Source organism: Tenrec ecaudatus, chromosome 11 (assembly GCF_050624435.1).
Source record: "Tenrec ecaudatus isolate mTenEca1 chromosome 11, mTenEca1.hap1, whole genome shotgun sequence".
Classification (NCBI taxonomy): Eukaryota; Metazoa; Chordata; class Mammalia; order Afrosoricida; family Tenrecidae; genus Tenrec; species Tenrec ecaudatus.
This window is the reverse complement of record NC_134540.1, coordinates 3,886,011-3,912,366: the sequence shown is the minus strand read 5'-3', so window position 1 is coordinate 3,912,366 and position 26,356 is coordinate 3,886,011. Positions and strand designations below refer to the sequence as shown.

General features: G+C 54.7%; 1 protein-coding gene across 2 annotated transcripts in view; it reads right to left on the bottom strand.

The window, feature by feature from the left end:
• Positions 1–25,142, bottom strand: part of WASF3 (WASP family member 3) — a 28,918-nt gene extending 3,776 nt beyond the window's left edge. Inside the window, exons 1-6 of one of the 2 annotated variants that reach the window (XM_075563576.1) lie at positions 25,010–25,142; positions 14,163–14,297; positions 11,195–11,348; positions 9,923–10,040; positions 6,350–6,525; positions 203–460 (exon numbers count right to left, since the gene is read on the bottom strand). In XM_075563576.1, coding sequence (XP_075419691.1) covers positions 203–460; positions 6,350–6,525; positions 9,923–10,040; positions 11,195–11,348; positions 14,163–14,297; positions 25,010–25,142 — 974 coding nt within the window. Of the gene's footprint in view, positions 1–202; positions 461–1,088; positions 1,259–6,349; positions 6,526–9,922; positions 10,041–11,194; positions 11,349–14,162; positions 14,298–25,009 lie in introns of both variants that reach the window. The other variant, XM_075563577.1, reaches the window with a different exon arrangement.
• Between the last annotated feature and the right edge of the window lie 1,214 nt (positions 25,143–26,356).

Sequence of the window (26,356 nt, the reverse complement as noted above, 5' to 3'; positions counted from 1 at the left end):
CCACCAAGTGGGGTGCAGGGCCCCTGGCGTGTCTCCAAGAAAGAACTGTGCTCCACGGGGCTGGGGGCGGTTCCCGAGGCTGATTTTCCTTTTATGGGGTGGGGGGCAGAGGAGACAGGAGAGTGCGAGGCCTTTCTGCAGAGGCGCTTCAGGGGTCCCACGTGAGGGGGTGAGCCCCCTGCATGCGTGCCAGCCGACTCACCCGTAGTCTGCAGGGGGCCCGGGGGGCATGCCCTGGGGGCCGTCTGCGGCCTGCGGCGGGGGCGGCGGCGGCGGCTGCTGCGGTCTGTTGAGCGCCGCGTGCCTGGCGGAGGCGGAGGGCGGCCGGCACTCGTGGTCGGGGGCCGCCCCGTGCTGGCTCGCGTCGCCCGCCGCGTAGGCAGGCGTGGCCGGCTGCGCGTGCATGGAGTGGTTGGGGGTGGCCGGGTACGAGTAGTCGGTCACGTCGGAGGCGTGGGATCTGTACGGAGAAAAGGGGGGAGGGGCGCATAAATGAAGTTCATCTGACCGTCGGTCGGATGGCTATGCAGCACAGGCGCACGGTCTGCACGGACGCTCCCGCCCCGAGCGGTGGGGGTCAGGACTGGGCAGCGGCAAAGCCCCGTGTTACATGGAGCTGGGTCACAGTTTAGAGTGGGCGCGCCAAGCAGCCAGAGCAGGGCCCCGGCCCCCACCCCCACCCGCCTCCCTGAAGGGCGGTGTCTAGGGGGCATGGGGTGGCAGGGACCCCAAGATCGGTGGCCTGTCGTTGGTGAGGACAGAGTGGGGTGAGCTGGGGTGGTGAGAGAAACAGCACGTGGAGAGTCCACAGGTTCTGGAACGCAGGAAGCTGTGAGGCCAGGGCTCACGGCCTGGCCTCTCTGTGCACCGGCAGCTGGGGACGAAGCTGGAGGGCTGGGAGGGGTCAGCTGTTAGTTGCCCACCGTGGTGGGGTGCCGAGCTGGGGGTGGGAGAGGCGTTAGTAATGAGCCGCCCTGCGCCGGGTTACAGAGCACGCGGTTGTCAGTACGTGGGGTCGGCATCCACTCGGGTCCGCGGAAGCAAGGGGGCAGCGGGGCTGGGGCCCGAGGGGAATGGAGAGGACGAACCCTCTAGGCACCGTGTCCTCCCTCGGGCTCCCTGCCTGTTCCAGGGCCCGGGGGGCGTCGCTCATAAACTCGACACCCATTTTCCTGCGGGCCCATTCATCTCTTCTCGTGCGCACCTTCCGCACGCTGAGCTGCTGGGTCCGGTGGGGGCTCGGCTTGTGCTTCTCTCTCTGGAGGGAACAGGCGGAAACACACTGGGTGTGTGAGGGGGCACAGGGGGGATGGGGCGGGGCGCCCCAGTGGGAGGGTCGCTTGGCATCAGGTAGGTGTGAAGGCGTTGGCTTCTCCTGTCCCCTAGGGGAGGTGTGAGTGCTGGAGCCTGGGTGTGTGCAGGGTGTCCTGTGAGCTGGACCAACTGCAGCGAGGGAGGGAGTGAAGACAGGTCTCTGTGTGGAAGGGCCCTGGCCCACACCTAGGTTGGCTGTTGGAGGCTGTGGAGTCCAGGAACCGAGTGGGGCTGCCTCTTTGGGGTCCCTGGCCGTGATCCTGACTGGAAGCAGGACACCGGGCTTTCTCCCGCTGGGCGGTTAACTGCGGCACCAGCATGCACTGACTAACCCACAGTTGTCCTGTGGTTTCCATCCCTTAGTGACCCCACAGGGAAGGGCAGAGCTGCTCTGCCGGGTTTCTGAGACTGTAACTACCCCCGCCACCCCGTTCCCCCAAGCAGCCTGCTTCCTCTTTCTCCAAGGCAGTGGCTGGTGGGTTTGAACTGCTGACCTCCTACGTCGAGGTTTTAAAACACAGAAAGGGAAATCCCTAGATGACACTGACTGAGCAGGCTTGACCAGAAATGCCTGCCTCGGAGTGTGGGCTGCCCAACGCCCCATAGGAAAGGACACCGCGGCTCCAGAGAAGGACGGAGCTCTCCTGAGGGGGTGCAACATGGACAAGGCCAGCAGCCCAGCCTGGCTCTCAGGGCTGTCTCCTGGTGACGGGGACAGAAGGCACCGGGACAGGGGCTCATTAGATGGGGGAAGATGAAGAGAAAGCAGAGACAGACCCTGAGCAGGCCCCCCAAGGTTTGGATAAGGTGTTCCCATGCCTTTCTTCCGAGGATTGCTTTCTAGAGGGAGGGCTCGGAGGAGGGAGTCCAGGGAGGGGACTGGTCAGCCAAAGAGAAGGTGGCGGCAAGAGGGGTCAGCCTGGGGACCACAGCACCCCGTGGGAAGGACATGACATCCCCACAGAGGTCAGGGGGCAGTCCGAAGGAACACACCTCACAGCGGCAACCTGCTAGAGTGGAGCACGGGGGGGGGGGGGGGTGAGGGGAGACAAATGATCAACCCCTCCCTCCCCCATGTCCCCAGCTGATGGGCAGACAGCTCCCTGGGGGGCAGCTGGTCGTGGTCACCTCTTGCTGCCCAAGTCTCACTGCCCTGCTTTAAGAACAGCCTACTCCTGATGTGCCCACCGCAGAGAGCCACCTGGCTGGCTGGGAGCACAGGCCACAGGAAAGGCCAGCGAGCAGCAGTACAAGTCTTTCCATTGCCCTCCAAGGCTGCCTGCCTTCCATTGAGGCAGGGGGACGCAGTCCCGCGGGCCTGCCCACCTGAGGCGTCGGAAACACAGGCTAGACCACAGAGGACGGAGGTTCCCGACCGTGGTATGTACAAAGGCTGCAGAGTGATGTGATAAAACAGTGAGGCGGGGACCTGGCTGTGTAAAGGCAGAGACAAAAGGCAGACGGTTCCCACACATCCAGCAGTCAGACGGCACCCTGAAAAGCAAGTCGACCCTGAGCCCCGCACCCCACAGGCTCCACAGTGCAGGCCACGCACGGTGACCGCTTCTAGTGGCCGAGCTTCGGGCATCCGTGTCACTGTAATTTCCAAATGGAATCAACGAATTATTTGAAGATAAGGAAAAGCGGCGCCTCTTAACTACAATGAAAAATAAAAGCAATGGCGTTAATTTACGGGATTCTGATCGAAGCATGGAGAATACTGAAAGCAGCGTAGACCGCTAAGAGGACGAACCAACGTGTCTGGGAACAAGTATGGCCAGAGCGCTCCTTAGAGGCGGGGCTGGTGAGACTTCGTCTCACGCACTTTAGACATGTGATTAGGAGAGATGCTGTCCCTGGAGAAGGACATTCTGCTTGGTAAAGTGGAGGGGCAGCGACAAAGAGGAAGGGCCTCAAGGAGATGGATGGACACAGGGGCTACAACCCTGGGCTCCAGCAAAGGGACAATCGTGAGGACAGCGCGCAGGACACACGGGGAAAGGCTCTGTTCTGTTGTGCTTGGGGTGGCTGTGTCTGGGAGCTGACTCAATGGCACCTGACCACAATGCTTGGTTATAACCTGGCAGCAACCCATGTATTTATATCTATACCTCTTCATCTAGCTATCTGTAATGCTTGAATGCTAAGCACAAGTTGTGGGTTCAGAGCCACCGGCCACTCTGTGTGCACCAGAGACCTGGCGACCCACTCCTGCAAAGATGGCGGCCTGGAGAAACCATGCTCTCTGTCAGAGACCTGTTGGATGGCACGTGAGACAGTGAGGTAGTTAGTTTATTGTGCCAACCTGGCCAATAAACACATGTGGGGTTAATTGAAGGGCGGAGGCATAAATGGCTCAGTGAGCCTCGCCTCTCTAGTGCTTGGATCTCTTGCTCTCTGCGATGGTCGGACCAGGGTGCAGCTGCCTTAGCAGTTCCCTGCTTCAGCTTGCAAGGCTGACTTCCTGTAAGACATCCCCAAGGAGAAGCCACATAGACCTACCCTGGGTGCTGGAGCAGCCGTGTGGAGACCCCTGCCAGCGCTGAGAGGCTTACACATTCACTGACTCGACTTTCCTCCTGCAGTCGGCATCATTGTGTGTGTTTTGTGAGATGGAGGAGGACTTTGTGGACTGGTGTTGGACATATGGGTTAATGTTCGACTTGTGGGCTTGGGCAGCACTGGGTTTGGATGTTTTCTTGATGTGCACTTACCCTTTATATAAAACTCTCTCTTATACATGAGTTTCTGTGGATTTGTTTCTCTAAAGTACCCAGACTAATACAGACAGGTTCGTTTTTGTTTTTTGTTTTTCCCCTCGAGTCCACGGACAATACTATAAATGAAATTCTTAAGGCCGAAATGCAAGCCCTTTATGTTCTGAAAAATGAGGGAGGTGAAGGCATAGCTAACCAGCACAGAGGCAAAGGCAGAAGATGATGTCCTGGATGACCTTCCACTTTACGCCTGGAAAATTCTGATCTCCCGGGCCGGGATGAAGCACAGTCATTTTACTCTGGGAAGGGATTCCACCACACCACCACCCCCCCCACCCACACACACACACAACTTTTTTTGGTATGTATGTGTGTGAACTGTGGAAATAAAAGGATGTAGAGTTGGTAAAATGAAAGCATGTGCTGCATAAGCCGACCATCATAATTTGGGGGTGGAGGAGGGGGGAGGTGAAGCAAGCTGACAGAAAGGAAAACACGACATTCAAGTGATTCCTTACGACAGCCCGCTGCTGCCCAAGGAACTACAAGCAGACCTGTACAGAGAAATGAAACTGACATTGAAATTCAACCTTGAGGTTCAACAAACCCAATTTTCTGCCGTCGAGTGGATTCCAGCTCCTGGGGAACCTTCTCATCTCAGCGGTCTCTGTGGGTTCATGGGGCTGGACATCTTTATGGGAGCAGACAGCCTCATCTTTCTCCCAGAGAGTGCCTGGTGGGTTTGAACTGCTGACCTTGCGGGAACCAATGGGTAATGACTATGCCATGAGGGACCCTTAAAACTTGAGGCTAAAACTCAGTTAAACCTCCAATGATGCTCACGTCTTTCACAGAGAAATGGCCTGGTCAGAAAACTCTTGCCTGGAACATGCTCCCATCCGATTGCTTGCCAGTGGGGTGGGAATATTTAAGGGTGCCGTAAACCACCAAATTACGTCTCCCCTTATGTGAATATTTATTAATAAGCATCTTCCTTAAGTCTGAGTAGGCGTGCTGGTGATGTCGTGGGCTGGCATTGAACTGGTAGCCACATGGTCAACAGTTAGAACGCACCAGCCGTGCTCAAGGAGAAAGGAATCTGTGTTCTGCAAAGACCAGGAAGTCTCGGAAGCCCACAGGGGCAGCTCTGCTCCATCCTGCAGGGTCGCCGTAAGTCCAGTCGACTCGGTGGCAGTGAGTGTGGGTTTGGGTGTTCATATGTTCGAATCTGGGCTCCATCCTGAGGCGCCTGAAACGTCTCGAGTTCTGAGAGCTCCCCACTCACTCGGGTAGCTGAGTGTTGGTGGGAGGAGGGCAATGGCCACCCCTGGAAGAACTGCCACTTGGCCAGAGGAGAAAGAGTCCACCAGGTTAAAACCGATGGTGTCCCATCACCCTAGGAACTCCTCCCGTGATAAACAAGGTTTACTGGTCACACCGTCACACCTGCAGGAAATAAGACCAAGCACCCAACTCGCCACCATTGAGGAAATGCCGGCTCCCGGCCACCCTCTAAGACAGGGTAGAACCGCCCCTGTGGGTTTCTGAGACTCACTCTGCAGGAGCAGAAAGTCTCGTCTTTCTCCCGCTGAGTGGCTGGTGGTTTCAAACTGCTGACCTTGCACTGAGCCACTAGGTCACCTGCAAGAGACAGTTAGCTCACTGTCCTGGAGTCAGTGCTGGCTCACAGCGCCCCCGTGGGCTTCTGAGACGTACTGTTCTCAGGAGCAGAAAGCCCAGTCTTTCTCTGGGGGAGCTGCTGGTGGTTTTGAACTGTGGACCATGCAGATCCCAGCCCAATGCCTAAGCACTACACCACCAGGGCTCCTCCTGCAAGAGATACTTCAACCTAATTACTGAAAAAGATTAGTTAGGCACACTCCAAATAGCTTAAAAAAAAAAAGTTAGGCACACTCCACCAGCATTCTCCTCTTGAGTTACCTGGAGAGAGACATGTTCCTCTGGCCATCGTGTGCTTTAAAATGGCGGCAGGGAAGAGCAGCGCAGTCATCCTTAATCATGCTGGCTGCAGCCAAGGGGCCGTGACAGCCCCGCTTTCGAGTGGGAAGTGAAAGATTGTTAACAGAGCAAACTCAAGTTCAGGCCTCCCAAACACCGGGCGACGTCAACCACACACCCCAGGTCCATGAGATGAGAGGCCCCAGCAGATGGCGGGTCCCTCGAGTTCTCCACAGGGAGAAGTGCTCTAGGTGGAAAGTTCCGGAATGCCGAGAGCCAGTGCCCACGGGTGATGAAACCCAGGGGTACCCTGAGGCCTGGGTGGGCGTAGGGTTGGGGGGTCGCAGTGTCACACACACCTAGTGTCTGGGGACAGGGACCCCTCGGACGAGGCGCCGTGGCCCCCGCTCTGAGACAGCCTGTGGTCGGGCCTCAGCTCTTTGTCATACGCCATCATGTTCCACTCCTGGCGTCTGTTCCGGGCTTTTCTAACCTTTTTCACCTCGCGGGTGGTACCGTCGACGCGCTTTTGCTCCTGGTGTCCGGGGCAGGGGAAGAGAGAGAGAGAGAGCATGCGAGACAGGGGGGAGGAGGGGGACACTGGTTAGATGCAGTTATCATATGTACAGGATGCACGCCTCGCGCTCATGCTAAGGACACGGTAAAGCCGGGTCCCCCGCTTGGCCGGCAGACACAGCAGAGGGTCTGCTTCACTGTTCTCTCTACATCCAGGAAATGCGACTGCTCTGTCCGGCAAGAAAGTTGTGGGGGGTGGGTCATCTTTTGGGGTACCAACTCCTCACTGGTCTGTGCTTTTAGGCTGTGTCCGATCTACTTTGCTTGTCAATCCGTCTCTTCTGCAAATCTACTCCGAGTGCACCAGACGGTGACGCCTCTGACCACCGGGACATGCCTCCGGAGGGCAGGCCAGCCTACTGCTATCTGCTCAAAGGATAAACTCAAGCAAGCATTCTAGAATATTCAACCCAGCAAGCTAGCTTCTCGGCGAAAGCAGGATCACTCCGAGCTCACTGCCCCTGAGCAGATGTCGACTCACAGCGACTCTATAGGACAGGGTAGAACTTCCCCCGTGGGTTTCCAAGACCCACTCTTTATGGGAGTAGAAAGCCTCATCTTTCTCCTGAGGAGCTGCTGGTTGTTCCAAACCACTGGCCTTGTGGTTAGCAACCCAATTCTTAACCATGGTGCCACCAGGACACCAAGAAATCACAGGATGTAAACTCACCTTCCTGTCCAGAGCCCCGAGCTCCAGCCCCTTGGGGCCGGCAGGTACAGTACAAAGGCATTCAGGAGGCAGCTGGGTCCCACATGTCACCCTCTCGGACTGAGTCTGCAGTGGAGCCCATGGGAGATGAAATCCCCACAACACGTCTTCCTCTGGGGCTCCCCAGTCCCACCCTGGCCGGTGCGGTCTGACCACTCTCTCCTCCTAGTGGGAAATCCCCGCCTTCTCCTGTGGCAGGATTGCTCTCAGAGAGCACGTGGGAAAATGCCAGCATCTCTCCATCTTATTCTTCCACACACTTTATAAAGCCCCCCGGATGTGCTATGACACCTACAGCTTCATCACAAGGCTCGGCCCACCCCCGAAGCCACCCGGGAGCACGAGTGACCCCAGCACACTCACAGATGAACAACGAGTGCGCCCTTCCGCTACATGGAACTATGCCAAAACCCTGGAATACACCCCATTTGTCTGAGCCCGCCTGGGCAGCCCTAAGGACTTCCGCCCAGAATGCTCCCCAATCCTGAAGACTCCTTTTCCATCTGCCCTCTGCCCTTCCAGCATGTCCTTTCCACCTACACACACATGTGTATACACAATACATACACACACATACTGCATGACATGAAAGCACCACACACACACACACACACACACACGTCCCCCAAACTCAAACCAAGCCGTCTGCCACTAAGGTAATGCTGGCTCTTAGCAACCAACCCACTAGAACAGAGAACTGTCCCCACAGGTTCCCAAGGCTGCTGGTCTTTACGGGAGCAGACAGCCTCATCTTTCCCCCTTATAGAGTGGGTGGTGGGTTCAAGCTGCTGACCTCGGCACACATGCAAAAACATGCAAACACAGGCACATGTGTGTAAACATGCAGCATGTATAACACACTTGTGCCTGCAGGTGTGAATACGTGCACGCGCGGGCACACACAGACTGTTGGACTGGCTTGTGCAAACCCCTGGTGGAGCTCCATTTCAATGACGGCACACTGGATGGACAGCGGCCTCCCTCGGTGCCCAGGTCACATGCACGGAGTTTCTGACACTGTCACCTCATCCCCTGCACCGGCTTGTCCCTCAAAGCACCCGCTGGCATGGGGACACCAATGGCAACTGCACACGGTGGCACAATTACTGTATCTGTGGGGAGTGGGTTCCCCAAGAGATTAGCACTTCCACCAGGGGGGAGTGGGGTGGGGCTGGACTTTTCCCTCTTTTTATCCAGCATTTAGAAAGCAGCTTCTAAGAGAACTATTACACTAGCGACTCCAGAGAGGGAGGGAGAGACTCTCTCACCAGACCTGGGAGCCGTCAGCTAGCTCTGCAGTGACTGAGCCCAGGCTGCGCTTGTCTCCAAGGCACCAGTCATAAAACAAGGCATGCCAGGCCAGAGGCATTTCGATTCTGGACGGTGTGGACCAGTGTCTGAAAGGGGAGAGCTCTTCCAAGCTGGGTCGAGACAAAGGGGGCCCAGGCATCTGCTTCTTCCCTGTTGCGACAGATGTGAACGCCTTGAGTTTCCTCGCTGGGCTGCTCACTGCCAGGTCGGCGGTTCACGCTCACCACTGCACAGAGTGAGGACACCGAGATTGGCTTCTCCCCTAGTGTGCTATTTTCTGAGACCTGTGCAGTCACCCGGCTCGCAGACGGCACTGTGGAGAACCTCGTCCTCAGAAACCAGTTCTTCCTAACTGCAGGACCTCAGACCCCTGCACTCTGTCTGACCTCTGCTGGGTTTTGCGTGGCTGCTTGGGGCCCAGGCCTCAGTCAGGAGCCTGTGCCCATGGCCTGCAGTGGTGACCACGTGGAACACAAGGCCTGGGCTCCAGCCTAGCTCAGCATGAATGTGGCTTTCAACACCCCTTATCACCAAAAGACCGGAATGTTAGGCAGAAGTGGGAGTTGTCAGGGCAGGTGAGTGTAAAGATACCCAGGACTGGTGAAAACACTTCAAGGATGCTGCTAGAGGCCAGGCCTCCCCTTCCCCTTTGGTGGCCTTCCAGGTCCAGATGCAGGAGGCTGACCATTGCAGATAACATTGTAGCTTCATCTTGGCCTTGCAGACAACCAAGCCACAATGGAAAATCCCCCAGTTACTCCCTCTCCCAGACCCACTGTTCAGCTCTTGCCCAGAGAGTGTAACTTCATGGGCCCCCAACTGGGGACCCGTGACACTTGCCCAGGAACTCTGAAATAAACCTTTGAAACTGTTTTGTACCTTTGTTTTCTTTCTTTATTTCCGTCACCAAATCTACCTTACACCCCTCATTATACTGTCCCCTGACCTGTCCCTCACAACACTATCCCCTGACCTGTCACAACTCTGTTCCTCCCTCCAGGACATCAGCCTGGCCAAGTGACCACCTGCCAGGAGGATCACTGAAATAAAGAAGCGCAGACAGCGGGGCCAGGGACGTTACCAGGCAGGCAGGAATGGTGGGCACACCTTGGACCACAGCAGAAGGGAAGCCGACCTGGTTTTCAGAGCCGAAGCAGGCAGTGTTGGCGGGCTAAGGCATTATGCACTGGAGAGCAGTCAGGGCCTTCCCAGCAAACCCTGGCCAGGCCTCCCCCTGCCTCCTCAGCCACTCAGCACTGCAGGGCCCCTGGCAGGCAGCACCCCGATGGCAGAGCTGCCTCCCCCCCGCGGTGCCCCCGCTCACTGCCCGGCTCACCTTCTGTCTCCTCTTCTCCTTGCGCTTGTCCTCCGTGTCCTGCAGCATCTTCTCCTTCCAGAGGTCGAAGAAGTAGGAGGGGTCCGTGTAGAACTTGAGCCCGTCCTTCTTGTCATCTCTGCGAGCAACAGGGCAGGTCAGAAACCAGTGAGCTGCCTGTGCACAAACCTTCCCAGCCAGGGAGGCGGTGACTCCAGGGCAGATGCCACTGGCACCCGGGCCACTTTAAGGACCTCCATTCTCATCCATGCTCACGGCCATGGGGCCCAGGCCGACTCACAGTGACCCCACAGTACAGGGGAGAACTGCCCTTGTGGGTTTCTGAGGCTGGGACTCTACAGGAGGAGAGAGCCTGGACTTCCTCCCACAGCTGGGCTGGTGGTTTTGAACCACTGACCTTGTGGTTCAGCAGTCCAATGTGTAACCCACTGAGCATCACCCTGAAGTGATGTATACACCTGCCCGGTTCACATACTGGAGATGGCACTGCTTTCCAAGGGCGGATGGCTAACCCCTCCCATCAGTGCTGCCACATGGCTTTGAAGTACCTGAAACCCACTGCAATGGAGGTGATTCCGGCTCCCCCTGACCCAGGCTGCCCCTCAGTTCCTTAGACAATTTCATCTTTCTCCTGCGGAGCAGTTGGTAGGTTGGAGCCTTGGACCTTGAGGTCAGTAGCCTAACACTTAACCTCCTGTCCCACACCACCAGGGGCTCTTTCAGAGATAAAGAGGAATCGAGGGCACCCTTTAATCAGAAAGCGCGAGTGCCCATTCTCCAAGAGAGAGGAGGAAAGCCTTCCGTTCTTAAAGTCTCTGCACGCGGTGCCGCCGACCAATCCCATCCTCCTACGGACACTCGACTGAAAACCAGTGGCCCACTGCCATCATGGGATTCTGACTGGGAGCAACCCAGCAGGACTGCTGGGAGTCCTTAAGCGGGAAGCGTGCCTCATCTTCCTCCCCAGGAGCTGCTGGTGGTTTGAACCACCGACCCTGAGGCTTGGGGCCCAACGCCTCACACACAGTGCCACCAGGGTCCTTCATAAAGACAGTAAAAAAAAACTCCAAATGAACCTCTCTCCCATCAGGTCAATGCTGACTCATAGTGACACTCCCCCCCCCCCCCACCCCCCGCACCGTGGGTTTGTGAGACTGTAACTGCTGCCGGGAGTAGGAAAGCCCAGTCTTTCTCCCTCGGAGTTTCTGGTGGTTTCAAACTGCCGATCGTGTGGACTGCAGCCCTCATAAAGACGGCGTGACCCCTGGGTACCTGTATGGTGTCAGGCTGTTGAGCGGGGGTGGCGGGTCGCTCTGGTTGTAGATGTCGGCCACCGGGTTGGGCACACTGCTCTTGGACACCACCTGCTGGTCTTGGACGGTGGAGCTCTTGAAGGCTTTCTTCATGTTGATGTCCTGCAGGGACACTGTTGGGAAACAAGCCCCGCCCCCAGGCGGCATGGTCAGGGGCTCCCCAAAGGCTGTGGGGAAAATGCGGCTGCTGGAAGCCCCTGCCACCTCGCATGGGGAAACCCCATAGCCCACTGAGAAGTGAGGACAGTTGGACTCGTTAACTGAACCCTGCTTTTAGGGTTCATCCAGACCCTTCTGTGGGAGCATGTGAGCACCCTGCCCTGCTCTTCTCTCCAGAAAATCGAGTCCAAGTCTGGAGTATTTCCTTGATCTCCACCCTTGATTTAAGCCAGACTTCTCAGAACCCCCTTCGGAATGCAGTGAGGAGCATGGAAACACAGATCTGGGGTCTCAGAAGGAAGTCATTCAAACAGTTCATCTCCCTTTAATGACTCATCACGGGAAATAATGTGGCTGAAAATACACTACACCTTGCTGCTGTCCAGTAGGGAAACCTACAGGACAGGGTGGAACTGCTCTTCCGGGTTTCTGACACGGTACCTCTTTATGGAAACAGAAAACCTAATCTTTCTCCCATGGTATGGCTGGGGGTTTTGAACCGCTGACCTTGTAGTTAGCAGCCCAAGGCCTAACCCAGTACACCACCAGGGCTCACTAGAAAAATACAATTCGATCCCCACCAGCCCCCAAGACAGAGAAAAGGGGGGCTTTGGGGAGAACTGTTAATGAGCCCAGGTCCAGCATGTGCGGGTGAACAAGATGGGCAGGATCTGGAGACAGCAGACATGCCTAATGACTGTAAGACAGGTGCTTGGGAAGCACCAGGGTTTTCTGACACCCACATGAAGGGACCACGGCAGGGTGCTGCCACACTCTAGTTGCAGAAGTTCAGTGGCGTGATCTCAGTGACAAAGCCACGCAGGGAGTCTGGTCTCAGCTGGGGCTGGGAGTTCCACATCTCGCCCTGACGAACCCTGCAACACGGGGACAACCAGCCCGAGTGACTGCTGAAGCTCGGCGTCAGCAATGCTACGGGGCTTTCCAGAACCATGGGGGAGAGCGGGAGGGACAGGCCCAAATGGGTTCCCTAACTTTGAGCCAAGGGCCTTCTCTCCCACACCATCCAAGCCAAGGACCGTAGCAGGGCAGGGTCCTGAGTGGGCGATGCATCATGAAGCTTTAAGAGGCACCAAGCTTCCCAACACGTCCCCTGCAGGCAAAACATCCCCAGGGACTCGGCCCCACAGGCTCGCCATGTGTGAGAGCCAACCCCATCCCTACCCTACCCCGACCAAAAGTACGACGGCATTAAAAAGTCCTTGTGGAACCAATGTGAAGGGCAGGTGATTCACGTAAGGCATGAAACTTGTCTATCTGAGCAGAGCAGGTTATTTCAATTCTGTGTGTGTGCGTGTGCGTGTGTAAAGAAGAACCTGTGTCTTCAGCTTGGGCGTGCTGTTGGGAGAGGTGGCAGGGAGAAGGCTCACTGTGCGGGTTGCACACACCCTCATGCCCTGCATTTCTGAGTCCCCAGTTTGCTTCCACCCTTTGAAGAGAGACGGGAGGAAGTGCCCATCTCTCTCTACAGTACAAGGGGGCAGGGGGGCCCACACACAACTACTGTTGAACGTATTGGAGTTCAGTCACTCCCCCAAGGCAGCCATGTAAGTGCAGCGGGAAACCAGAGAAGGGAGCTTTTTTAGCTGATGAGAGAGAGAGAGAGATTTCCAGTATATAAAAGGTAAAAATAATTCCCAGCCAGAATACTCTTCAAGTGGACGTGAAGGGGTGCATCTCACGCTTTCAGCCTTCTTTTCTTTGGGTTTAATCTCAGACTTTCATTCAGTAGGCATCGACGTCCATGTTTTTAAAATAGAATCCCTTTTAACTTTCCTTGATAAACAGCTACTACATAATGACTGCTCATTAACACAATGTACCAAAAACCAAAAACCCACTGCCATCAAGCCAGTGACTGGGCGTGAGCCTGTGGGGCTAAGCGGCACTGCTCGTAGATCTTTACAGGAGCAGACAGCCTCATCTCTCATCCTTGGGACGGCTGGTGGGTTTGAACTGCTGACTTTCAGGTAGGCAGCCAAGTAAGCTCTCGGTCAGTGCCACCTGGGCTCCCTTTCCCCCTTATGAACATGATTTAAAAGCCACAGAGCCTCAAGACTTTCAGAAAATGCCACTTCTGCCAATTTAATAAAACAGTTAATAAAACGCATCCATCCACTGAAGCACCGAAATTTTCTCCAGGGGAGGCGCCACAGCAAAGAGAGCCCTGATGGCATAGCAGGTTACAGGTTGGTCTGCCAACTGCAAGGTCGGCAGTTCGAAACCACCAGCCGCTCCGAGGGAGAAAGACGAGGCTTTCTGCTCCCATAAAGAGTTGCAGCCTGGGACAGCCCCCAACCCCCAGAGGCAGTTCTACCCTGTCCTGCAGGGTCACTGTGAGTTGGGATCGACTCGATGGCAGTGAGGGCAAAGCCTCACTCAGTGGCCTCTAGGAGGTCCAGCCTCCCTGACACTTGGACCATACCTGGGAAGAGATTCTGAGAATTTTAGATGAAAAACTATTTTTTGTAAGAATCGCCAGTGGACTACTCTGGGACTCTGGGCACTGAGGGCATTAGAAGAATCCTTTCAAACAAATCCTGAATCTGTAGTTCTTTCAAAGAGAGGAACTGCTTGAATCAACAACAGACCCCCTGGTTGGGGCCTTGCCTCTGTTCTTCTCGGGAAACCTGAGCTGAAAACAGCAGCACCCTGCCTTAAGGAAGAAAGCAGAGACCCCGGAGCAGATAAGGGCCACGGGCTTGTCCACACCACATCGGCTAGCCCACTGGCTTTGTGCCACGACCTACCCTCTTCCACGGTCGAGTCCAGCTGGGTCACTTTGACGGCCAGGCGGTCGATCCTGTCCTGGAGGGAGTTTGCTCGGACATAGAAGCTGTTGGCCTCGCTGAACAGCTCACCGAAGATGTCTTCTGCATGCTTGCCTGTGGGGCAGAGAGAGCCCAGAGTCCGGTCACCCACCTGGGCCATGGGCAATGGCGAGGCAAGCGGACTGTCATGGGCCAGGGGACGTCCTTCACAGGAGGTAGGGGGCCCCTATCCACCCCAAGCCAACCCCAACTTCCAGGATTTCAGATGCCCTGTTAACAGAGGATCTTTCTGGAATGACCAGCTATGTACTTGGGATGTGTTGTTGGGAGAGAACCAGTCTGTGGAGAAGGACATCCTGCTTGGCAGTGAAGAAGAGGCAGGCCCTCGACAAGACAGACGGACACAGTGGCTGCAGCAATGTGCTATGCCTAATAAAAAGGTGAGGCTGGCAGGGGACTGGGCAGTGTTTCGGTCTGTTGTGCATGGGGTCGCTATGGGTCAGCGGCCACTCAACGGGCCCTAACCACCACCTATGCTTTCTCCAGTGTCACGTCCCCTTCAGTGTGACTGCTTTGGGACAATGACGCGAACCGAAGCAATGCCCTTGGCCTGCAGGTTTGATGTTGGAAACGTAATCGCAGAAACTCGACTTCCTCTGATTTCCCGTGGTCATTTGTCAATCGAAGGCTTTGCCCCAAGGCTTGGAGTCAGAATAGCAAACATGTCAAGCTTCAGCTCACCCTTGCCAACCAATTAGATGAGTCTATTATGTGGAAAGCCGGGCACGTCCGTGAACTCTGGTCACACTCTAAAAATGATGGTTTTCTAACGTGAAGTTTCCTGCCTGGGTTGCCCGCCCCTAACTCTTGTGAGGAAGGGACACAGCCCCACTTTCCTTCACATGTAATGGATACAATGCAGACAAGGACCACAATCGGATGCTCGTGTGCGCAGTGAAGAAAGGCCCTTGACCTGGGCAGCAGATACTTGCTACCTGCCCGCTGTGTGTACCTGGCCAGCTCTTTTGAGACAAAGCATTGCTACAAGGGCTCCAGGTTGGCTTATTCTGAACAAAAGAGTGCTGAGACGGTGGGGAAAGTTTGAAGAAAACCGGAACCTGCCCTGGGGAGAGAAAGGGCGGGCAGGCCAGGCGGAGGGATTTTTTCCATCACAACCAGGCACCTGACTCATTCCCAGAGGGCAGCAGGGGCTGTCCCGGGTGTGGGGAGACCATATTCCAGGCTCCCCCTAACCCTAATCTTGCACTCCCAGACTTCTTTCTGTTCCCCAAACGAACCCCATTGGAGAGGAGCATGGTCTGAGCCCCTTGAGGCCGCCCCAGGCGGTGTCCATGGAAGAGTATGGAGTCCCCCAGGGACTGGAGGGAGATGGACAGATACCCACCCTCGGAGGGCAGTGTGGACACCCAGGTAGAAGGCGAGTCCAGAGCAATCGCCTGGCATGTCCAGATTCATGTTTCACAGGGTTACACTCTCTGCTTTAGGCACGGGCATGTGTTCGTGTGCAGCGTCCATGGCACACAGCAACTACTGCAGAGATCAACACTCTTGCTGGAGTGGGTCAGCACTGTGTGCACAACCCCCCCCCCCCTGCCCCCCTCACACACATCCGCCCGGAGAGGCACGTGCGTGCGAGAGAGCGAGCCACGTCCAAGTCATCTTCTGCCAGCTGCTGAGCGGCCGCTTGGCTAAAAGGAGACGCTGGAGAGAAGCTAACGCGCTGATGGACGCAAATAGCACGGGCGAGGAGCGCACAGTGCGGGATGCGCACAGCGCTGGCTTCCGCAGCGCAGCCCCACCGAGAAGCCGCATCGCATGCGCACTCTCCGCCGCAGGCCCACTCACAGCGGAATGGGCTTGGAGACCAGCATGCCCAGCTGAGGGTGATGGACTCGTTCCTGCCCACCACGCTCCCATTGCTGGGCTCGCTGGGCTCCTTGTGAGGGCTGCCCAAGGGGGTCGGACCAACGGTGATCCCGTTGCCTGACACTAGGGCAAGGGTGAGAGGTGCGCATGGGAGGGGGCTCAAATGCGTCAAATGGCCGGACTTCCCTGGCCAGTGGAGGCAAAAGAAAATAAGATTCCTTGAGACCACCCCCCGAGATGTTCTTGAAACCTCTAAAGGAAAATCTCCCCGAGGTCACGTGTGGCAGGCGGCCTCAAGGCTCTCAGCGGAGGCAGAAATGGGGGTGCCACGTGGCAGACCAACATGGCGGAGACCAGGGTGGGAGGAGTGGTAGAACTCAGAGAAACCGTGTTTCACTCTGTGGGGCTGGGGGTTCCCAGGGTGAAATTGCAGGATCCGTCTGCAGGTAGAGTTCAGCAGATGAGAGGCTGGTGGCGACTTGGGCTGCGGCGGCAGCAGCAGCAGAGGGGAGAAGGGGAGCGCAGACTGGGCGTGTACTCTGATGGAGGGGGGCAGACTGGGCGTGTACTCTGATGGAGGGGGGCAGACTGGGCGTGTACTCTGATGGAGGGGGGCAGACTGGGCGTGTACTCTGATGGAGGGGGGCAGACTGGGCGTGTACTCTGATGGAGGGGGGCAGACTGGGCGTGTACTCTGATGGAGGGGGGTAGACTGGGCGTGTACTCTGATGGAGGGGGGCAGACTGGGCGTGTACTCTGATGGAGGGGGGCAGACTGGGCGTGTACTCTGATGGAGGGGGGCAGACTGGGCGTGTACTCTGACTGCAGCCCACCTCGTGTTTCATTGGACGAAATGTTAGGTTTGAGAGAAAGAAGGGAGGAGCCAAAAGCAAGGGGCGGAGTCGAATTTTCATTGCTAAGACAAGGAGGGTGCTGAGGTCTGAGGCAGAGGGCAGAAAGAGGTAGCATACATTCTACTCCAGATGACTTCGAGGGTGCGGTGCCTGTGAGAAACCCATCCAGGTGATGGCATTGGGCAGGCAGCTGGATACACAGGAGAAACGTGTACAGGGAAGCTCAGAACGGAAGACATACACTTGGGGAAGTCATGGGCAGGGATGTTGAGTGGAGCCATGGGGGGCGGGGTAAGATGCTCTAGGGAAAAGATGACAGTCGGAGTTCTGGCCGGTTCAGGGGTCCTGTCGCGGGCACCCCAACATTCCGAAGGGCCATCAAAGGAGACGCACAGGGAACAGTTTGTGACGAAGAGAAGTCTGACGTGGGTGGCCCGGAAGCCAGCTGAAGGCAGCCCCTCTGGAAGGAGGTTTTCTAACCAATAGAACCAAGACTGACCACTGAGCTTCTCCACGGGAAGGCCACTTCTTTGAGGCATTTCTATCTAAATGGGATTGTTGACCAGGTTGGGGTTAGTTCTATTGTCTGGTGTTTGTTTTCCATTTGTTCCTCAGGTTCCTTGTTCTGTCTTTCCTGCCTTTGGTGATAACCGAGCATCAATCTTAGAATTCCATTTCGTCTACTCTATGTGCTAGCTCTGTTTTAATGACGACCAGAAATAACAGTGTATTTCCTTAACCCAACAATCTGCTTTCAAAATGAACAACATTTTGCAAACAGTATATAAAACTTACAGCATTTCCTTCCACACCCTTAAAGTCTCTCATCTATCTTACTTCCACGAAGACTACGAAGGCCACAATAAATTTTAAACAGACAATAATCTTTGAGATAAATGCCCAAAGTACTTTTAATGATCTCTCATAGTTACCCCCACACTTAGTCTTTCTGGTGATCACGGTTCCTTCTTAGAGATCCAAGCCTCCATCTGTCGTCATTTTCCTTCAAGGCTAAATCATTTCCTCAGCAATTGTTTGTAGTGCATGTCTGCTGAGACTAATTCTCTCAGCTTTTGTCTGAATAAAATACGCCTTTATCTAAGCTAATTTTTGCAGCAGTGATAGAATCCTAGAATGACAATCATTATTTATACCACTTTATCCATTGTTTTCAGGTCTCCATTGTTTCTGATAAGTCAGCTGTCAGTCTTCACATTGTTCCCTGTATGGGAAGCACTTCCCTCCTCTGGTTCATTTTAAGATTGCCTCAGTCTTTGTTCTGTGTTAGAAGTTTGACTATGATGTGCCAAGATGTGGAATTTGCTAAGCTTCTAGCAACTGTGAATTGATATTTAGCATCAATATCTTTAAAAATGTGAACTCATTATTTTTCGTAAGAGTTCTGCTTCCCTGTCCTCTCTTCAGTTGGGGGACTGCAATTGTGTAAGTAAGAGGCCATTTGACCAGTCCTGGAGAAGGCATCCTGCTTGGTAAAGTGCAGGGACAGCGGAAGGGAAGGCCCGTGATGAGATGGACGGGCACAGTGGCTGCAGCCACGGGCTTAGACATAAGAGCGATGGGGGAGGAGGGTGGCAGTGAGGGGTGGGTGGCGCAGAACCGGGCACTGTTTGGTGCTGTTACACATGGGGTCTCTATGGGTCAGAACTTACCAATGGCACCAGACACAGCAGACCATTCAATATCGTCCTGTGTTTTGTTCGGTTGTCTGTTCTGTCTTTAATTGTTACTATAGTTTCTACTGTCTTCCCTCCAAGCTCACTGATCATTTCTTCCGTCTGGTCCCGTCTACCGATAGGCCTATCAAGTGAATCCTTCATTATCCAGTCCTAAAGCGTCTTCCCTTCTTTTTGAATAGTTCCGATGTCTCTGATGAAGTTCCCCATCTGTTCACAAGTGTTCTGCATAGACTGTTGGTTCCGTCTACTATGTCCTGCAAGATATTTGTCATAGCTACTTCGCAGGGCTCATCCACTAATCCCAACATAATGAAAGAGGGCGAACATGGCTGATGAAACCACAGGAATCTGGCAAGAGGTGGCACTGAAATTCAAATTCCATTGCCTCTTTGACTTCTGCTCTCAGGAGTTACCCTACATTGAAATCTTGCTACATTGGAATTTGTACAGGATGAGGAGAAACAAACAATAACCCCATTCATACTTCTATATTTTGGGGTGCATTTCTCATACCCCAAGCAAAATGGTGAGAGGACAGAGTTTGAATTCTCAACAGTTCTGCCCTTTTTGGGGGGCGGGGGGGACTCTTCTTATGCCAGTCTCCAAGCAGACTTTTATTTTATCATTGACTAATTAAACATGACTTCTTAACTCCCTCCACTGGGCTTTCCATTTTTCTCTATGAGGATGGAAATACATATTTCTCTTTGAAGGATTAAAAATGTTAAAACTGTAAGATATGAAATAATAATAATATAATATTCGAGGATTCACAAGGGTGGCAAGGTGGGGAGGGGGAAACAAAAGGAGCCGATACCAAGGGCTCAAGTAGAAAATGTTCTGGAAATGATGGCAACATATGTATAAATATGCTTGATACAATTGATGTATGGAACATTATGAGAGCTGTAAGAGCACCCCTCCCCCCAATAAAATGATCTAAAAAATGTGAAAGCTCTGCTGTGTTTCTTCGACAATTGATTTCTGTGCAGATAGACTAAGACTTATCTTAATTGACCCTCAGCACTCCCCTTCAAAGGAGCCGTGGCGGTCCCATGGCTGCGTGGGGGGCTGCGACCCATCAGCAATTGGAGGACACCAGAGCCCTGCAGTTACAGCCTGGGAAACCACAGGGGTGCTGTGAGTCCGCACTGACTCGATGGAAGCCAGTTGGGCTGTGGAACCCTACCCTTAATCTGCAGGGAAGCAGATCTCTATCTATTACATATCATCTTATACTCCGCTACACAAACCATTCCATGTAGTCAAAAGGATTTCTATCAGAAACATCCAAGAACTCCATTAGGTGCGGCACTTCAAAATAGTTAAACCTCTGTGCCAAGCAGTAGAGTTAATGGCACCTTAGCAGAGCTGATGCAAATCCACATTCCTGACCCGGTTAGAGAGAGAGAGAGAGAGTGTCCTTGAGACAGCATTTTGCTGTGAATTCAGCTTTTGGTTCAATATGCATATGTCCTTTGATGAATATCAGTAAAAATATTGGCCACTTATTAAAACGCTTTGAGAAGATGCAATTATCCCAAGCTTGGACATATACCTGATAAAAAATGGAAGTTTTCCTTAGGGTTAAAAAAAGAGAGAGAGAGTAAACCCCAATCAAACCAACTGCCGTTGAGTTACTTCCAACTCCCCTACAGGACAGGGTGGAACTGCCCCTGTGGGTTTCTAAGACTGAAACACTTTGCAGGAGCAGAAAGCCCCATCTTACTCCCACGGAGCAGCTGGTGGTTTTGAACTGTTTCCCTTGTGGTTCTTAACCGAACGCATCACCATGACACCACCAGGCCTCTCTGAAATGAACAGAGCTTCAGAATCCTAGATCATTTGTGGGGACTATCTTGGCTCTTGGTGAGGAAGATGATGACTCTCAAGAAATGAGAAAAGCCTCTTTTTTTTGTTTGTTTGACCCCCAAACACCCAGAGATGAAGACCCTCTCACGGCCCTACAGAGAAACACTGTACAGCCGGGATCAATGGTTAAATAACGGTGTATCAATACAACAACACCCAAAAGATTAGAATGCTTCCCAGAAAAACTTAATCACAGAGCTTGATTATCTGTGATCGGAGACGAGCTACAAAACAGCCTGAACAACGGAATGCCAGCTACTGTGAAGACATGGACCAACCCTACCCAAGACTTTATGGGACGAGTGGAATGTTGTCATTGTTCCCCCTAGTGGGCTATGCACTGCGCTGCTAACCAAAAGGTCAGGGGCTCGAACCCACCACCAGTTGGACAGGAGAAGATGGGGCCGTCTGTGCCTACAGAAGCCAGTCTCGGAAACCCACAGGGGCCGTGCTACTCTGTCCTCCAGGGTCCATAGGCGCCGGCACTGACCCGGTGGCAGTGCGTTTGGTGGGATGCTTGGTTTGTATTTTCCTCTGCTTTCTAATTGCTATGTCAACTCCTTATTACTATCAAGTACACCCAAAACCTTTGGAGGAAACGGGTGATGCACGCAAACCTCTGTCCCTGGTCACTCGTGGGGCCCCGTCAAGGGCCAAAGTGGGAAGACAGCGATCGTCGCAGGGACAAGGAGAAAGGAGACAGAGGCCAGCCTGTGAGGTGCTCAGAGGGGCCGTGACATCCTGGGCACAAATGCTGCCATCTCCTTTGTTTTTTTTCGAGTGGGTTTTATTAAAATGACATTATAGCATCGGAGGAAACCTGATTGCAAGATACTGTCATTTTAATTAGGCAATGAGCTGATGCCAGCGAGCTACTCAATTCAGTCATCAAGGGGGGTCGGCGCGGCAGCACCCCTGATTCATGGTGATTGCTGCATTAAACTCTTATTAGCCGACGGGGGGGGGGGGGGGGGCAGATCCCCTAGCTACTCAAGCAAGTCAGGCGTTCTTAGTCAGACCTGTTGCAGCTTTAGCTCTCTGCATCACGCATGTTAGAAGGCAGCAGCCCTTGGCGCGAACAAGTACAAAGCCCAATCTGGAAATTACTAACTTGCTAATGAGGTTATTTCTAGGATCGGATTGGGCTGCCCTCCTTCTAAGGCCCTTTCTTTTCCACCACTGTTGCTGATGCTGGAGAAGCCTGACCAAACCCACTGCCACAGAGGCGTCTCTGCCTCCACTACTGGCCCCCTCCAGGACAGACCCTGTGGGTCTCTGAGGCTGTAAACCTGACGGGAGTAGAAAGCCCTGTCTTTCTTCCACAGAGCGACTGGTGGTTTCAAACTGCCGACTGTGTGGTTAGACCAATGACGTGTAACCACGAAGCCTCCAGGGCTCCTTCCTAATCGGAATCAATATAACCTCACTGAAAGTTGTCAGCCTCTGAAAGACTGGGTAAAACCCCATAGTGGTGAAGTGCTGGTCCTCAGAGCCCAGTGAGTTTCTCGTTTGGATCCAGTGGGCGACAGGCTCCCTACAGGTACAGGGCGCAGGCTCCTGGCTGTGTCTCTGCCAGCTGCCGGAGTCAAACCTCACGCCCTGGCTCACTGCCTCCTCCATCTGTCATCAGAACTGGCAAAGATGGGCCTCACCAACACTACTGCTTCTGCCCTGCTGCCCACCGTGTTTCACTGGAGCCCTGGTGGCATAGTAGCTCCACGCTGGGCTGCTAACCTCAAGGTCAGGAATTCAAAACCACTAGCAGCTCCTTCAAAGAAAGACGAGGCTTTTTTACTCCCATAAAGAGTTACAGTCTCAGAAACAACAGAGAAGTTCTACCCTGTCCTACAGGGTCACTGTCTCAGAAACCCACAGGGGCAGTGTCACCCTGTCCTATAGAGTCACAGTGAGTCTCAGCAACCCGCAGGGGCAGTGTGGGTTGGAATCAACTTGAAGGCAGTGGGTTTGCTAAGGGGGTTAACTGGGCCCACCCAGGACCCCACTTTCTTTGAAGGTCTATTCGCTGGGGGTGCTGGGAGCTGCTGAGTCCAGCCAGACTTGTGCTACCCCGTGTGACAGGCAGGGCAGAGCTGCCCCACTTGGTCTCCCGGGCTGCCATCTTCACGGGGCAGATCGGAGCCACCAAGTGGGTTCAAAGTGTCCCATGGCTCAGCTGGCCCCACGCACTTCACGGTGGCACTCCGGGGGCTCCTTGGGTGGCTAGTGAGCAACCTTGGTCCCTTCATGCAGGTGACAGGACACAGGTGACAGGACACAGACAACAGGTGAGCGGGCGTGAGGATGAGGACTTGGGCACCCTGGGGCAGGGGCACTGTCCCTCCCGCTTCTGGTGGGTTCCGAGGTGTCAGCATGCCCGCGTGGGCGATTTCACTCTTCAGAGAGTGCCAGCACGTGTGTGCAGCGTGGAGAACCGTCAGATGACGGGTGATCATAGTTACGTGTTGCCTTCTGTCGGTCCCGCTCTCTGCCAGGGGATGTCTCCGGCTTTAGGACCAGAGCACGCGCTGGAATCGAGTGGCGGGTACCTTGCGATGGCAAGAGAGCATGGAGCATGGTGGGCAATGGGAACGCGGCTGCTCCGTCTGGCAGGAACCGGCAAGGTGTTGGGTGTGGGCTCAGACACACGGCAACCCCGCCCGGTCCTGTGCCATCCTCACCACTGTGTCCACCCTTACCCCTTTCTGCGATGATCGGAATTTACATCTTGCCACGACCAACCACAGCCAAAAGGCTGCGGTGATTTGTCTCGAATCCTGGGGAGACCCATTTTAAAACGCATCTTTAATTCGCTTCCTCCCCGAGCGAATGATTGCAGGTAAAACAGAACTAAGATACGTCGACGTGTACAATTGTTTCCATTAAAGCCTCCATCTCGACAGCATTTCATCTACAAATGAGGCCGAAGCCTCTGAATCTGGATGAGCCGCGACGGCCGGTCCTCCCGTTTTCAGGAACACCGGCACATGCGTCTGAGAGCGTGAAGCTGGAGGGCATCGTGAGGGGGAGGAAGGCCACGCGCAGAGAGGTCAAGATCACGCGATCCCACTGGTGCACAAGTCAAGAAGAGGCTGTCACACTGAAAATTGTTTTTAATATGAAAAAAGGAGCTGGGGTTTAATATAATTTTTTTTCCTCCTACGCGTGAGGCTAACACAATGTGACTTGTGGTGGAAGTTTTTTCTGGCTAATGAGCAATTCTGGGAGAGGCAGCTGTGAGAAACTGTCACCCGGATGCAGCGGGACACTCTGGGGCGGGCGGAAAAGGGGTGTGGGATGAAGTGAGAAAGTGAGGGGACAAGACCCAACGTCCCAGAGCTCTGGGGCAGAAAGACAAAAACAACCACTTCCATGCACATGGAGGCTTTTAGGAAAACGGCCCATTCCTCGGATGTTTTACTGCAGTGTTCCAACTCAGGAGACGCGGCCCCCTTCCTTCCTCCCGCTCACCCCCTCCAGGGTTCTCAGTCAGGAGCACCCTGGTAAAGCTGTCTCTGTGAACCATCGGTGCACGGGTGACGCGACCGGCAGGCTGCTCACCGCAAGGTCAGCCGTTTGAAACCACCAGCTGCTCCTTGGGAGAAAGATGGGCCCTTGTACGCCTATAAAGGGTTAGGGTCTCTCAGAAACCCACAGGGTCCCACAGGGTCACGCTGAGTCGGCGCCGAGTTTGGCTTTTGGTTAGCAACCAGATCGTCATCTGGCCTCAGTTTGGAAGCCAAGACTCCTGCTTCGTATCTTGGAAAACGTCCAGTAGGCTTAAAGCCTGTGAGTGTCACTGCTCTGGGCCCTGAGTCTCAGCGTCTCCCTCGCACGTCTTGGTGGGGAACCTGCTACGGCGCAAGGTCTCTCCCGCCTTCTGAATCTATTGATTTTTATAATAAAGAGCCATTGGCTTCTCTTGGCTTTCCCAAAATCATTCAGTCAGGGTTAAACCAACCCCCTCCACACACATTGATTTTATCTTCGTTTCTATAAGCTTCTACAAATCAAGTCCACAGCGTGTGGACCGTGTGGATATTTGGTCCCATCTAATCGAGACGTCAAGCCGGCACGCCCCTCAGTGCTGGGGAAGGGGACTCTGCACCTCACCTACCTTGGACACGTGGTCGGGGGAGACTCATCCCTGGAGAAAGACATCCTGCTTGGGGAAGTGGAAGGTGGGTGAGGAACAGGAAGACAACCCCCTCCCCCAACGAGAGTGGCGACACTCACTGCGGCAGAACCGTGGTGAGCGAGGATGCTATAGACCCAGACAGCGCCGTTCTGTCATGCTGGGGCAGCTATAAGTTGGAACCAGCTCGATGGCACCCAGCCACCCGAAGCAGCATCTGAACCGACTGGCTGGGGCCTGAAGTCTCCCTGGCACCACACTAGGCATGGCATGACTGGTACCGGTTGGCCGGGACCAGGCTAGGGAGCTGAGTGCTTCCCTTTGGAGACCCGCAGACCACCTCCTACAGGCAGGAGGCAGGGGCTGAGATGGGGGCAGACTCACTCAGGCTGCTGAGCTGGCGGATGATGGCCGCGAGGGTACTGTTGGTTACACACTCCAGCTCGCTGGGGACCCCTTCCGGCAGAGCGCCGCGGCACAGGTGCCGCGGCTCGATGCTCCTCTTCACCAGCGGCATGGCTCCCGACCTGGAGGCGACAGAAACCTGGGTCAACAGCTTTTAATGACCTGCTTCTTGGGGTTCCCTGTGCCCCAAGAGTCCTCATGCTCCTGCCATTTTTAAGGAGTCCGTGTGGCACCATGGTCAGGTAGCCTGGCTGAGAACCGAAAGGTTGGAGGTTCGAACCAACCCACCCTGGGGTGTGAAGGAAGGGAACACTGGTTCCATGCTCCCACAGAGAGGGCAGCCTGGGGCACCCCGCAAGCCCGTTCTCCTCTGCATTGGGGGTGGGGTGGAGGCTGTGTCTTGGAAAGGGCTCAGCACCACAGGAGGGTTTGAGGGAGGGGCGGGGGGATCTGAAGGGTCAAGATGCCAAGGTCCTGAGGCTGAGGGAGTGGGGACAGTGATCTGGGGGTACAGGGCAGACGCTGGCAGTGGTCCTGCTGTATTATACCTTCCTATGTCCACTCAGGTGGTGGCTGAGTCACTGTCATGGACTGAATGGTTCCCCTCCCCCCAAAAATAAAACCCATGTGTCAGCATGGCTGGGCCATGTCTGTAGGGGTTCCGTAGTTAGGGCATGATGTCCTTGTGGATGTGATGGGGCGTGGTCATCCTCTGCTTGTGCCGTGCTCTAAATGCTGACCTCTGTGTGTTCCCGAGACAGGGTTAGGCTGTGTTAAAGGTGGGTCAGGTTATGCTGGACAAGTTACCCAGGCAGAGTTAGGGTGGGATGTGAGACCCTTACTCAGGTCACGGTCCTGGTTAGATGGAAGAGGACTTCCTGGGGTGTGGCCTGGCCTGCACCACCGTATCTTACAGAGGCCAAGAGAGAGACAGACAGAGGCAGAGAGAGGGCTCTACCACCATCAAAAAGACAAGAGCTGGGAGCAGCCCACAGTCTTTGGACCTGGGGCCCCTCTGCTGAGAACCTCCTAGACCCAGGGTAAGACCTGATGCCAAGAGACGCGGGCATCTCCAAGGGCTGCCAGGCTCGCCGGTGCTGAAAGGAGAGAGTGGGAACTTCCCCCAGAGCCAACAGAGCGAAGTCCCTGCTCTAGAACGGAAGCCCTGAGTTTGAACTCCCGGCCCGCCGTGCTGTGAGAGAATACAGTTCTGTTTGTAAAAACCCTCCCTGGATGGTCTGTTTCAACAGCACTGCTTTAACGAAGACCGTCACCCTTTGGGGTTTGGCGGAAATAGGAGCAGTACTTTCAGATTGCGATCCTCGT